Source organism: Astatotilapia calliptera, chromosome 10 (assembly GCF_964374335.1).
Source record: "Astatotilapia calliptera chromosome 10, fAstCal68.1, whole genome shotgun sequence".
Lineage (NCBI taxonomy): Eukaryota > Metazoa > Chordata > Actinopteri > Cichliformes > Cichlidae > Astatotilapia > Astatotilapia calliptera.
The window spans coordinates 29,312,471-29,327,988 of NC_137431.1; the positions used below are offsets into that span (position 1 = coordinate 29,312,471).

General features: G+C 42.2%; 1 protein-coding gene across 2 annotated transcripts in view; it reads right to left on the reverse strand.

Moving 5' to 3' along the window:
* Positions 1–10,401, reverse strand: part of doc2b (double C2-like domains, beta) — a 188,821-nt gene extending 178,420 nt beyond the window's left edge. For both annotated transcript variants that reach the window (XM_080307606.1, XM_026183042.2), the window contains exon 1: positions 9,732–10,401. In XM_080307606.1, the coding sequence (XP_080163732.1) occupies positions 9,732–10,062 (331 nt within the window). In that variant the 5' untranslated portion in view covers positions 10,063–10,401. The remainder of the gene's footprint in view (positions 1–9,731) is intronic.
* Positions 10,402–15,518: the final 5,117 nt, after the last annotated feature.

Below are 15,518 nucleotides of genomic sequence, written 5' to 3' on the forward strand. Positions count from 1 at the left end.
ACATATAATGTCCAAATATTTATGCAGATACAACATTAAAAGAACATTAAAACTGTACTTTGCGCTGACTTGGCCACTAGAGGAAGAAGAACTTTAAAGCAGCTAAACACTGTGATGGCCTAGGGCACTAGTTTTCTCTATTTTGGTTTTGTGTTGTGGTTTTTGCTATGCTTTGATATGCATGGGAAGTAATTTGCTGTTTGAGCTACACCTAGGCCCAGTGAGTCTGGTTATAAAGCTCTCTTCTTTCTTTAGCTAGCTGTTCTCTTACTGAATTGGATCAACTTAGCTTAGCTTAGCTTAGCATGTGTTCCAAAGTTTTGCTTTCTGCACACACTGCCACAGATCCATGCACGCTGAGAAACACATTATCATTATCTATTATGTTGCATAGAGTTAATTATACTTTACTACTCGTTGAATCTCCCTCTGTTTTGTTGCAGTTTATGAGCCGGGTTGTGACAAATCACGTGCAATTACTGTATCTCAGTTTAGATACCTCAGTTCATTCACTCTCATGCAGTACCCTGTGTAAACTGTAACATGTAAATCTACAGCTTGTCAACACTCTGACTACACTTCTGATGTTGATGATGTGCCATGCTTGTCGCTGCCCAATGCAATGCAAAGTGGAATGCTTGTTGTTTTTCACCTGCTAGCTGCTAACTTTTTACACCCTTTGCTAGCTCTTGGCGGTCTCACCACAGCTTATTCAACAGGAACAGACATGGCTGTAGCTACAGGAAGTGAAACCAGCTGGAGTTCAATAATATAGCCAATAAAATCAGCTTAAAAATCAGCAGCTAATTGTATTCAGTCTTATTTTTAACATAGGGGATGTAATTCCAAAGCCAAGCTACTCTTCAGCACTTACAATGGAAACTCTTTTTTTTTCATCTAAATATGGGCAAGATGGAATAAGGCAGGCATGTAAATATAATCAACAAGTGCACTGTGTAACTTCACCCTTAATTTCGCGTGGCAGTCAGAAGTAACAAGTTAAAAGCTTTGAACTTTCATCTCCAGTTATCCCTTATGTTGCCTCATTAAACTGCACACACCAAAGGATCCTAAAGAGATGGAAGGCTATCGGTGAACTGAGCTTACCGAGTGCCCACTCAATAAAGTTGTGGTTAAGTTAGTTATGTTTTGATTCATCACATTGTGTGGGCAGGGAAGTGATCAGACACCAGGATTTAATTTCGGCAAATGGAGTGGGTCTTTGGCTTCTCAGTGGAGGAGGATGAAGTACTACTCTTAGCCCCTCTCTGTGGGGTTTAAACACAGGTGGATTCAGCTTTTTAAAAACGCTGAAGCTTTTAAAAAGCCCGTGCATCACCAGCAATGAGCACACACATCCTCAATACGTGCATATGAAGTGCGACAAACTAAAGCCAAACAGCATTTCTCCCTATTGATGACAGCCCCAGAAGCCAAATGTATCTGTGTAATAGCGGCATTATCATTACATAATGTGCTTACTGGGATGAAGGGAGGGCAGAGCAGAATTTATATCTGATGAAGCGGGGCTGCTGCTAACTTAAAACACTCAGTGGCTCCTGTTGAGAGACAGCACCAGTAATAATAACCCATAATGTGACCAGGCTGACAATCTGGCCTGCTTTGTTAGTGCTGGGTTAGTCACAGGAAAACATGGAACACTACAGTGAGTCATTACTACTGCATGACAGCTTGCAGATAGACGCTTAATAGGATTCTGGTGTGCAGGGCATGGCAGTGCTGAACTCACTCTTTACATTGAACTGAGCATTATGAGGCTCGGGGGATGTTTTCAAGTGGATTGCGGCAGCCCTGTGTTTATCAAAGGTTTGGAAATGGCTTTTGGTCTAAGAGAGGCAACAGATGGCTCAAGGCCTCCCCTGCACTCGTCCTTAAAGTACCACGCAGAGTTTTTAGGTGATTATCTCTCTGGCTAAATACCAGAAGCATTTAAACATTGCTGTTGAACTGCCCGCCAAATAGTAGCAACTTTGGAAAATTGTTACTCGGTGTGTTTAAAAATGGTTGTTTATTGAATTTGGTAGAATCCTCGTTAGCTTACGTGTCACTCTACAATATGCCGCATTGCCAGTAAATCTCCTTAACTTATTCTCTGACTGAGCTTGCAAACTTTTGCACTTATACTACTCATAAAAGACAACAAATATTTGAGTAATCCTCATCATCTGAATGCAAATTGGAATGGTGCATAGGGAAATAACTTCATCTCAACTCTCCTACCTGATAACTGTGCTGCCATTTATTTTTCTGGCTTTAGCAGAGTTGTGTGTGCTCTCACTGGGCCCCTGAGAAGGTTCTGTAGGCTTTAAAAAGAAAATTACCTCAGTTTTAGCCTCGTTATTCAGTCCCCCAGTTTGTTTTAGAATCGGTCTTAAAATTGTTTTAATTAACTACAAGGCACGACGTGGCAGAGCCCCAGAGTACTGCTGAACTTTAAAAAGGAAAGTCATGTTAAATTCTGCATGAAAGGCACTGCTGAGTTAATAGTATAATTTTAATTTGTTTAACACTGATAAGTTTTGACACAGACCTTGATGTAAACGTTTGACCACACGCAGATGTTATATTACACTGAAACCAGACTGCATGTAAAAGATGGACACGGCAAGTTTAAAAAGTCTAAAGCTTGTATTAAAGCTTGTAAGGGGGCAACTCTAATTACAAAATACAAAATAAATTCAAACAAAAAAATGAGACTATATAAAAGTCCATGAGTTAAAAAGCTGTCTTTCTTATTTAATTGGTGATCATAGTACACTTTTTCTGGATGATTTTATGGTCTTAGCTTCTCTTTTTTGGCAACACGATGCTAATTTTGCAAATTAGGGTTCCTTTAATACAGTCAAAGACAGGAAATAGGTGTGCAAACATTCACAGTCATCTTCACACCGACTTTTATGAGTCAAGATAACAACAAAATGGCAATAAGACAGAGTCAGACTGTGGTCTACTAGGGTCAAGCTGGCAATAACACGGTAACTCTTTAAGATAAAATGCTGATCAACTGTGATAAATCAACAAAAATTGCAGATCTGTTGCTAAACATACACACAAAGGTTTACATTCAAAGTCAAGACCAGGACATAATAGGAAAGAGTTGTTGAAGACATGGTGATTTACTCGCACAGTAACCCTGGTAACCTTGCTTTTATAGAATACAGCCAGTTGGCAACCGGTTGAGTCGAGTCCCAGATTGCAAAGAGATGCTTCACAGATAAGTTGCACTCATCAGCAAAGAATGACTCCTTTAATAAATAAAAATCCACAGTTATTTACACACCTTTGCCAATCTGTCTGAGGGTGACTGCAGTCAGCCAGAGTCAGACCACGATTATTAGGAGACAGGTTGAGGTGGTTGAGTTACAATTAAGAGATCAAATTCAACAAAGCAGAGAAGTGCCTTGTGCAAGTCAGTGGACCACCACAGTCCTCAAGCTCGATCCTCGGCACCTTTGATATCAGTAGCTCCAACAGCTGAACTGCTGCAATCTCAGGAAACACACAGTTTGTGCTAATTCTGTCACATACATAAATAAAAAAGAAATTAATTCCACATTCACTGCAACAAAACATAAACTACACTTAGAGATTTGCTTCTTCTGGTGCGTTACTGTCCTGTTTTAGACTCTTCTCTTCTGCTCCGACACCGTCTCTTCACCGTCTGACAACTACAAGCAAATGCTGTAGCTCAAAACTTGTGCTGAGGAGACAACAGCAGACAGCACTGCACTGCCAGAGCAAGACATCTCGGGGGAGACCTGTGTGTGCAGACACTGTGGACCCGACCCCGCCCAGCGCCCCCGGCCACCCCGTGTTAGTTTCGTCAACACATAGCAAGGCTTGGAAGCTTATCTCTCAGAAACACAAGCTCTCCAATGTGGGTCACTTCTTTGGGCTCTGACAGGGACATGGCTCTCACTACGAACAATCATTAATTAATGTGGCAAGGATCTGGATGTTCAAATGCTTTTGATTACCCCCTCCCCCCCTTTTGCAGGGGACCCTTGGTGGGTGATGCACTTTTCCGTTTCAATTAAAATCAAGGTTGAGTCACAGCGAATCAGAAAATGTTGCCGTTATGCAGATTAGCCAGCAGGTTCTTAGCAAGGATTGAGAGGTCCCTGTGTGATTTGGTTCATAAGGGAGAACACTGCCACGCTGCTCCACCCACCCCCAAGAGGAACCATGCAGATACTGGATCAAGTCCCGCAGGACAATGAAGAGCCAATTTGGGGCAGCGCTGGCTCTTTTAAATTACAAACAGCAAAGAGAAAGAGAGGCTTGAATTTTGTGCAGCAGCAGAGCAAAAGTTCCAACTGCTAGACGAACAAACTCAAAGTAAAGCAGCGTTTTCATTTGGATCACAGCGGTGCTCGCTTCACTGCCAGGAGGGAGAAATTACTTTACCTCAGTGCGCGCTTCATATGTATGAGTCCAAGCGTTATCAGATCAGCCTCGCAACAGGTGCGATAAAATGTCAGCCACCACCCAAGATGGAATAAGGCAGGAAACACACATAAGCAAAGCAGACAACACAGGAGAAAGTAGATTTTAATTAGTTTTATTCCTATATGCTAGTAGAAGCTGTTAGGTCTGCAAAAATAATATGTTCTCTGCTTTTATAGATAGCTTTTATTATATAGCCTGGGTAAAGCTGTCCTTCAGTAAGTCTTTCAACACAAACAAATGAGGGTAGCAGGGTAGCTTAAAGCAAAAATCCATCCACAGCGATGCACATCAATCCATGATGTTTGTACGGTGTTCAAGGGCTTATTTGTCATTGCACGTTGATTAACATTTTCGAGATTCACATTCGCTTTTATGAATGTCCTTTCATTTTCTTTGCACACAAGGCCTTGACTGGACTAGAAAATTAATATCCAGCAAAATGCTTTCCTATAGCATAATGCCACAAGTTCGTGAAGAGCATTTACAGTAGCTTTTGCTGCCAGACACGGAAAAAAAAAGTCAGTTTTTCATCTTAATCCAAAACACACGCGGCTGCAGTAAACTATAATTTGTCTTGTGGCTGTGACTGACAACACCGAAACGGCGATTCTGAGATTGACACCAAAACCTGCTGAGTTATTTCCAATATGAATCATCACTGGAGCTGCTGCAGGCATCCCAGTATGGGGTCATCGTTTTCCATGTTTGAAAATGTCACCTCGGAATTAACTTTCATACGCAACAGCAGATCGGAGCCAGACAGCACATGCATTCATCACCTGTACTGTTGCAGTGTTTTGGTGTGTCTTTTTCTATACACTATACAGAACCCATGACGCATTTTCTAAAAGCAGATTGTGAGCCGCTGCAGCAGTATTATGCTTCTTTATCTCCTTTGAAACTCCCATGGCAGCAGCAGAAGAAGCAGCTTGGGATTATTTAAGACATTGCATCAGACCCAAACAGCTACTTGTTATTCATTTCTTAATTATATATTTTAGTGCCTACGTTCATTAGAGAGTAGTTGAGGCTGGTGACAAGCATACAGATGACTCATACTTTGGATAACGCATTCAACATACTTTATACTTTTCATACTCCTTCCTTGTTTGGCCTTTCTCTTTTTTCTTTTTCTTTTTTCAAAGTGGAGCTGACATTGTAATTATCGTGCATCACTGATGACTCTTCAGGTGATTGCAAAATCATTAAGACTATACACCGGCAGATGTTTGGGTCTAATTGCCCTATTAGGAGGGAGGGTGGAGGGAAGCTGGGGTTTGATGTTTGAATAAACCTGCAGTGTGACCAATCCTCAGCTGACATGATTAGAACCGTGCACCCAGTCCTCTTTGATAAACTTGCAGTAACACGCATGCCGCAACACGCCACCTGTTGCACAGAGCAAACACACCGCAGCTTTTTCATGCATCTCGGACAGATTGGATAGCAACTGCTCTGGAGGAAAAAATTTATGCAAATATCACCGAGAAGCATTAGAGATTAAAACTAACACACATTCAGTCCAGATGTTGTAAGGGTTGCATCTGTTTTTCAGAGTCGCATAGATAATCTGTGAGACTCCGGTAAGTCTTAGACGTATCGCTTTTTATTCATCGACTTCCAAAATGAATTCATTCTGAATGGTCTTACTTCAAAGGCATTACATATGGAGAGTTCAGTAGTCTTATGAGTTGATGCTAGGTCATAATAACAGCTGGAAAACACATCGGAGAAGCCAGGCTTCTGTTGACACATCACAACTACATTTTCTTGCAATTTGGACTCTTATTTCATTTTACCCCCGTATATTGTGCTTTTTGTTGGTTTTTCAGTGGCACAGGTTTTCCACTGACTGTATATCAAAGATGGATGTAACCCGATAAACTTCACTCACTGGATTCAAAGTCTTGTTCTGAAGCCTTGAGCAGAACATCTTTGGATATGAGGATTAGAGCGGGTCCGAGCGGGTGGATCTTTCGTTTAGGTGGTAAAGGTAATCATGACCAGTTCGTACACATACTTCCATATTTTGCAGATTCACTATTTTAAGTATATGCATCCTATCAAGTATCAGTTACATGGAGTGATCTACAAATACTCTTAACAGTTCAAAAGTTAAGTGTGCAACACTGTACACCGCCTATGATTGCTTTCATGAAGGGATCGCTGCACAATCTGCAGGCAGTAAAAGCAGCAGTTATTATCAGTATTAATGAATCAGTACAATGACTTTTTTAAGGACTGCAGGTGAAGCCACATATTACATACTTGATTTATAAAGTTGTGTTTTGAAGTCTTGAAAGAAGCATTTTTGAGATCCCCATCTTGGTGTTTTGACACTGAGTGGGGTGAGTGATGAGTGGACCTTAGTGAGAAACCAATGGACGCTGTATGTTAATATCATAGCAAACCACTAAAGCATACGCTTCTTTATCTTCTGTTTAACCCATTATGCACTCTTAGTTCATACAATGAGCATTTTCTTGCTTTAAACAAGACGAGAAACTAGTGGAAGAGACCAAAAAGTCACCGCAGGGTCATTTTCTCATAGATTTATTTTAAAAATCTGATTTCTTCTGACCACCAGAAGACTCATTCACTGCTGGAAAAATGCAAGTTTAAAGCACTTCGGCACTGGCTTCACTTTTCTGACCTTATATAACTTTATATAGACTTTATATATTTCTGATCTTACATAAAGACTCAATGATCTTCAAGTCATTTCATGCTGCATTGTTAATGGTTGCTTAACAGGTCATAGCTGTAACAACACTGTGCGAAGGCCCTCCTAAATTTAACACTGTTAGAATATTGTTCCAGGCTGTCTTACATCACAAGACCGTTGGAACGGCTAACTTTTAAGCTCTCTCACGGTGTAACGCGGGACCGCAGTGTTAGAGCCACGAGCAAAGACATTGTCACAGTTGGTCATCTTTCTCTGGGACTGCCCAGGATCACACAGCGTTTGCTTAAGGAGTGAAAAGCTCGGTGACATATCTGCTCGCCCTGCATTCTGCTGATTCTCTAATCTCTTTCCACACTAACTTTATCAAGTCTTTCAAGTTTCTGGATGATGAGCCGTAAAGTCGGATATAATGGTGCACACTTTCAAACAGTCACACAAGGAATTCTTTGTGTTGCATTTTTACACTAGAAGCAATTACAAGCACCTTATAGAGACGTTGAAACGCTGCCTACTCTTACACACCTCCGCAGTCCAGTCCCTGTGCAAATGCAAAGCAGGTACAATCCTCATACTGCCTCTTTCACAAAATGACTGAAATTGGCCGATACAGCCCCACCTTGTGGACTCCACAGACAGAAAAGTGTCTTCAGATGCTTTCAGTCAACCTAGTAAGTCCTCTAAGGTTTGCCTATTGAGCTATTCGCTCCTTCAAATCCCTACAACGTCAGTTTCCTGGTAAAGTGTTCACTTAAAATAGCAGTAAGTGCTAAATTAGCTACACTATAACAATCAGAAGGCAGTTTCCCGTGGTTGCGGTCATATAATTATGCTGCACTTCTGCTTCTGCTGCTAACTTATTGGACTGAGCAAGCACAAAATTGAGGTAGAATTTGTAGCAATGTGCAAAGACAAAGTATTTTATTATGTGTATAAGGAGCCACAATCAGTTTTCAATATCTAAAAACAAAAGCAGTTTGAAAAGCTTCATAAACAGCAGTTTTCATAAGCATGTAATGATAAGAGTCACTTTGCAGTTTATAGTATGAATTCCCACACAAAACATCTTAAAACTCTAGGTGGTGATGGCTGAAGAAAGGAAAACATGGCAGGAGTCATTTCTTTTTCTAATGAAGCCGTCCTTCATAGATTTGAAGAATGTCTTCCTCCATCTATTTTTGCACACTGAGTGAAATTCTGGTTGCCTGGCAGAGTTCATTGACCAACATCTGCCTACCCTGCTCTCTACCAACCCCCTCTCTTACACCACTCTCCTACTCCTGTCCAGTTCTGGATTAGAGCTGGCCTAAGCCCCCCCTTGCATGCTGCTCTGCATGGATTAACTCTCACAGAAGCTACACTGCTGTCACACATTAACCTGCAATCAGAAGTCTCTTGTGCAAAGGACACAAACCTCCGTGTGTTGTTAGAGTCTGACAAAAACCAACCGGGAAGCATTTGTTCTGTTTTTGTGCGCTGCGAGAGCAACATGTAATTCAGAGTGATGCGAGGCAGGACAAGTTCACTACCAATAACAGAAAAAAGGAAGAAAGCTACCATTGCTGTCTCACTGATTAATCAGGCGGATCCAGAGGTTCCTTTAAAAAAAGAAGAAGGTAGCAACAGCTTTTATTTTGGCAGTACATTTACTCGAGTTGTGAAGACTGTCATGTTATCTTCTCATCAAGATCTATGCTGTGAGTGAAAATGGTTTTTGCAGGATGCTGGAATCTTGCTCTGTCTCTGTCACTTGCAATAGCAGTGCTGCATATTAATTCCTATTATTATTCGGCCACTCAAAGCTGTTAGATTAAAAGAAATGACATTCGGCAAAAAGCTTTCTCAAAAGGAGCCTCCCCTCTGTGATGGAGAGAGATATGCAAACACACACACACATACATGCACGCACAGACACGCACATATCTTCATGCTTTAGAAACTAACACAAAACAAGCCAACGAATGGACAATACAGTCACATGAAAGGAACTTTGTGGCCGTCTTGCCACTAGTCAGTATAAAATGTGGATGGGCTTTACAGATGCAGCCCACTGAGCTCAAAACTGCGACTAATTTGAGGCTTCATCAAGGAGCCGAGAAAACGCAGTCTGGTGAGACTGATCGACAGTATAGATCAGGCACCCTGTAGACGCTGGGAAGAGGAAAATGCACACACAACGACTGCAATCATTCACTTCAATAACATCACACATCCTTTCAGTTGGAGGAGAGCTGAAGCGGTGGAGAAGGAGGGGGAGCGGTATTCTTTGCAGCAGCAACAGTTGGCTGTCTGTCGACTGAGAGGCAAAGAGTTAGCATGCGCACATACGCCAGGCGACTGGAGATAGAAAGAGATGGACGGGGGAGCTGAGAGAAGAGAAAGGTGACAGATAAAGCCACAAAGCCACAAGGCTGGAGGGATGCCTGGCAACCGGTGGCAAAAATGGAGATGCAGTAATAAGAGAAAGGCAGAGAGAAAGAGCTGAAAGGGATACACACACACACACACACACGTAGAAATGTTAGGAAACACCGTGGTAAACAGTGGCATGGAGACAAGTGGGGAAATCATCACTCACTGGAGTCATCTGAGTCGTATCCCTCCACATCAGGCTCCTCGTCCTTTTTGGTGGCCTGTAAGGAGGCGGAGGCTCCGGCAAGAGCCCGGTCTGGGTTATCCTCATTGGGGCGGTCACTCTCAGCAGCAGCAGTCGTGGAGGCAGAAGCTGAGGAGGTGGAGAGGGCAGAGCGGAGGGGCCCAACGTGGGGCAGAGTAGGGGGAAGGCCCCGTGGGTACCGGGGAAAGTAGTCAGAGATCTGCTTGATGGGCTGGATGGGGCCAGGGCACACGTCAATGGCCATGTGCTCCTGGATGCTGATGGTGGGTTTCTCGCCTTTGCGTTGTGTCATGCATGCGGTCCAGCCAGGAGCCAACTCCAAAAACCAAAAAACTGAGAAAATAATAAAAGAAAAAGAATATAAACAGACCCACCTCCCTGGTCCTACTCCGCTTACTTCTCTAGAAGAGGCAGGTGTTGTCTTGGGTGGGTGCTGATGAGTGGACAGGTCCAGGTGATCTGTGGATGGCACCACTCTGGTCTACATGGAGTTCAGTAGGCGGCTGTTTTGTCTTCCAGTGCTGTCCTCAGACCCAGACCATGCTGTCTGACAGCCTCACACACACTACTACCTACCCTCCCGCTCTCTCCTCTTCCTATACCCCCACACTCTGCCCACGTCTGCGCTGCCTATCAGAGAGAGAGAGCATAAGAGTGGTGTGTGTGTGAAAGAGAGAGAGGGACTGTGAGGGAGAGGGAAGGGATTAGAGAGGAAGGAGGGAGGGATCAGCTGATGTCACTGCCTAGCAACCAAGCAGTAAACAGGAACCGTCGGCCGAGGTGCTTAATTATGATATTAACCCCATCCATCTGTCAGTGGGAGGGACGATCCACAGCCATGCCAGACGCATGTGAATTTGTGTCTCCTTGAGCGCGTGGGCGTGCGTGCGTGTGTGTCTGTGCGTGTCACGTGCTGTGATAACCTGGACAATGAGGCATGAATTGACGCTTTGTGAATCCCTTCCAGGATGTTTTAGTGCTGAAAATCAGTCTCACTCGATTAATTCTCAACTGCAAACACCCAAATGAGAAAACTGATTTCACCTGTTTTCTAAAATTTCAGCGTACCACCAGACACTGATTTGGTTTTTCAGAGTGAGAAAACAATAAGAGTAGAGGGGCCGACCAAGGCGAGTTCTCCCCTCAGGCCCCAAAATATCTAAATGTGCTCCTGCTACTGCCATTGCATTCAGATTTTAATTCGTTGTTTAATTTGTTTCCATTACACTAATCAACACATATATCTTAATACCCTGCAATATTATACAAATATTGCAAGGCTGGTAAGATGGTAATGTTGTTACCTTACAATATAAAGCCCCTCAGGTGACTATCGCCGTGAACTGGTGCTATATGAACAGCCAAAGCAGTGAATTGGATTTGTTTTCACCAGCTTATTACAAACTTTAGATTATTGGCTGGGCTATAATAATAATAATAATAATAATAATAATAATAATAATGAACAACTAGCTATAAGCTATATAAGGTACCTCATTTTTCGTTAACCATTTTTACACATAAACAGTACTAAAAACTATGAAGGACTGTTTTTTAAGTAACAAAGCACTACAAGTATCAGAGGTTAAAGTGGACAGATGGAGCTACGTGAACTGAGTGCACCACATAACCACTGTGCCTCAGCTGCGGCAGCTGCAACAGTTATCCTGGTGGAAACCTGATCGTGTGTCATATTGCTTTATTTTAACTGCTACACATCATTCAGCTGCCCTCAGTTATGTCCTTCCTGTTAATTTCCATTACATGTGGAGTGCCCCAGGGTTCGATTTAAGGCCTGATCTTATTTTCATAAGCATGTTGTTGGGGCGGATGCGGCTCAGGTGATAGACTGAAACATTGTTGACTACAGTGTTCGACGGTTTGATCTCCAGATCCTTTAAGTGTTGACGCTGAATCCCAAGTTTCTCCAGATGCCACACAAACACCTTGTGTGGCAGCTAAGCTGGTAATTGTTTGTGTCTCTATGAGAAACATTAGAATTCGCTTTAGTTAAACGCAGCTATCCAAGTGCATTTATCCATTTATTGTTTCATTTGTGCAGGCCCACCTGTTTAAATGTGCATATACACCCATCCCCGAGTACAAATTATACACCCTGATGTTTTCACATGTTATTTAATTCCTTACCACCTGTTACACAATTATAGGTGGCGGTGGAAATATGTACACTCTCAGATCGCTTATATCATTACTGTGTATGGATCTGGCTGACACCGTGACCCGGTGATGTTGATGCCAGACTAGGTGAGACCCTTCCTGTCATAGCACATCAGTGTTTACAGAGAGCCACACATAGAGAAAGCATTAGCTACAGGATTTATGTGTAAGTAAGTCCAAGCAGTTGTGATGTTAAAAAAAAATCCCTTACGTGTATGTGAATCTCTATATCCAGGAGTGCAGTTCACAACATGTCAAAGCTGACTTTCACCCTCAGACACCCCAAGCATGAGCTCAATGCTTTTTCACATTACATAACAGAAAATCATTCTGGCTGCAGATTTACTCCAGCCTCTGCAGCTCAGCCTTCACCCATTCACAAACAAAACAAACATTCCTGCAGTGAACAGATGATGTAGCACCCTCTTGTGTCAGTCGTGAGTAACTAAATGTAGCTTTGGGGTTCAGAGGCCGGTCCTTTGCATTCGTTAACTGTATTAATTTCACATGATTATTTGACACAGGTGCTGCACATCAATTATTTGTTCAGTTCTACAGGAAAATGCCTCCTTTATGTGTCATCAACGATGCTCGACAACAATGCCTTCAAAGAGATTTCATTCCTCACCTCATTTTGCGCCGTCTGAACAGGTGTCCTCGATTATGTCCTTCCTCTAATAAAAAAGCAGAGTATCCCCGCAGGATATGTGCCAAAGATCTCCTCACTATCAGAACCAAAGCAGTTCAGATAAACAGTGATTATCAGCTCAAGAGGATTATCTTAGTTTAATTCAGCAAACAAGAATGTAAGATTTAAATAAAAGTCTAGGCTTTGGCCATAATTTGGTCATTTCCCACAACAGATTTGCTATTTTCACTATTTTATCATCGTTACAAACAGATTGCATGTACCGTAATTGTCGGGCTATAAGCCGCTACTTTTTGCACAAGCTTTGAACCCTGCGGCTTTTAGTCAGGTGCGGCTTTTCTATAGATTGTCCATGATTTTTGTGATATCATAAGACGATTTGTTTTGTTTGTTCCGCTGTTGTACGGCACTACGTTGCCTGGCGGAAGGATCGGGGTTCAAGAGTGGTATGTTGGTCACATGTCCATCCGCCAGGCAACATAGAAGCTGAGAGTGGATGACGAAGCCATCCTGAGCCTGTTCGTATCCGACACTGGAGAAGAGGACTTTGGTGGTTTTAGTGCGCAGGAAGATGGTGGTGAATGACTGACTTTTCTTCTTGTTAAAGCCGTGTCACTGCACCTGAGCCTAAAAGGTAGTCTGAATCTATTTTTCTGGTGTGCTGTAGGTTACTGTTATGTACTACATTTGTTACTCATTTATGAAGCACAGCACATGTGCAAATATGTACCCATAACTTGATTTTCAAAATATTAATAAAAGGGGTGTGTCTCCAAACAGCCATCTCTTTCCTGACAATTCGCTTTGTGCATATTCTCTTACATATGATAAGTCAATATTGAAACACCTGCGGCTTTTGGTCAGGTGCGGCTAATGTATGTACAAAACAGGATTTTCCCCTGATTTTAGCTTGTGCGGCTAATATTCAGGTGCGCTTTGTAGTCCGGGAAATACGGTAATTGCCAACTTTAACATATTCGACTGTAAACTGACAGCGAACTGATTCAGTCTTATTGCTGTTCTTGATTCACCAAAGTCACACAAGTGGTTGCAGACTCGGTCCCCTCTTCGAGCCGACCAAACGTAAGGAGATTTTAAGTACGCTAGTAATTGCTAGTAATTTTTGGTTATGCCACAGGCTCCAACCACTGTTTTCCCCTGCAGCATCACCTTGATACCCTTTAAGCAGTCATTTAAACCTTACTCAGTGTTTTACATTTCATTATGAAGTCCCGTGGTGCTTTGAAATAACCGTTTGCTCAGCTCCTGATATTGAATAGCACGAAGCATTAATGAGTGGCAGCATCCAAGGAGAGCTTTAGAATTTAAATTGAAGGCACTCGCTGGCATCCAGCAGACACCGTAAATATCACTAAATTATGAAGCAGTTCATTGATACTCTGAGAGATTGGCTGGTGTACACAGTGGAGACAGGCATTTCTCTCAGGAGACAAAAACCAACCTGAAGCAGAGTCAGTATTGGATTTCCATTCATTAGGTTGCCAGAAACACAACTCCAATAAAGGCTAATGTTTTTCTAAAAGTTGCTTATAGCTAATGAATTCAACACAGTTATTTAGAAAGTGATATGTCACAAGTTATTTCTGCTGCCTCCAAATTTCCACCTTAAAGAGCAGACAAGTGAATTATTATTATTATTATATCATTTATTTATGAGTGACTTATGTATGTATGTATGTATATATATATATATATATATATATATATATATTGTACTATTCTTAGTTAGTGTATTGTCTGTCTTGTCTTAATGTTGGTTTAAAATGGAGCACTGTAACAAAAAATAATTTCCCCCAGGGATCAATAAAGTATTCTGATTCTGATTTACTTTTCTACAACTTGTTTAAAAGCACCATTTAAATATGAAAGACGTTTTTCTAGCATCAATCAATGCCGGCACTCACAGCCACTCCAGCATGCGGGGTCGATAACTCAAAAGAGGTCCGCTAGAGCATTCGGAGTAAAGGAATGTAATTTAACTTGGTGGCTCTCTTGAGACAAGTAGAAAAGGCAGCTAGGAGCATCACAGTCGGGCGCTGCTGAATGGATTAACCGAGAGTTCACTGATTAGCGACTGGCTCCTGTGGGAAAGACAGAAAATGTGAGTGGGACGCATGAAGATGAAGTCAAAATATTTTGGAAAAGAGCATCCACTAGAGCTGACACCACTTTCACCCAGAATCTGAGCACATGATCAAAGCGGAGATGCATGGCGCTAACAGCTGATGTGGACAGTCTCTGGTACCTGTCCTGGAATAGCGTCAGTGCCTGCAGCTTTATGAGGGCCTCGTTTAACGAACTACCACTGAGCAGTAGGTCATCTGGTGTTAGAGTAAGTCTGATGCAGGGGAGGTGTTTGAGTCCTCAAAGAGCATCAGGAAGAAATCAGGTCCCTTTAAGTGATGACGTGATGAATCCTGCTTCCGGGCCCAAACTACCCTGCGTTTAATAAGGCTTTTGTGTTTTTAACATGTTTTAATGCTTTGTATCTTGTTCTATTTAATCTCAAAGAGCCCCTAAAAACAGTCAGTGATCACTGTCGGCCTCTCTCAGTTTTAATTACCGCTATTCATTTTAAAGCTCAGTTTTTAAAACCTTACATGTAACTACAGCCCAGCTCATGCAGCAGTATATTAATGACTAACCTCGTATTGTGGATGGATTATCTCAGTTGTTCTCCTGACTGAAGTTTGGTCTGTTTACAGCATCCTGCCATGCGATTATATTTGTCCCTAACCATCAGGAACCCTCACATTAAATTTTATCGAGTGGAAAAATCCTCCATCCTCCAGCTTCACTGTGTTTATGTTATGCTAACATAGCTGTGTCGCTAGCGATCACGTAACGCATCATTATATACCAGCTAGCCCAACTTCAGTAACCCTACAAACGTCACTGCT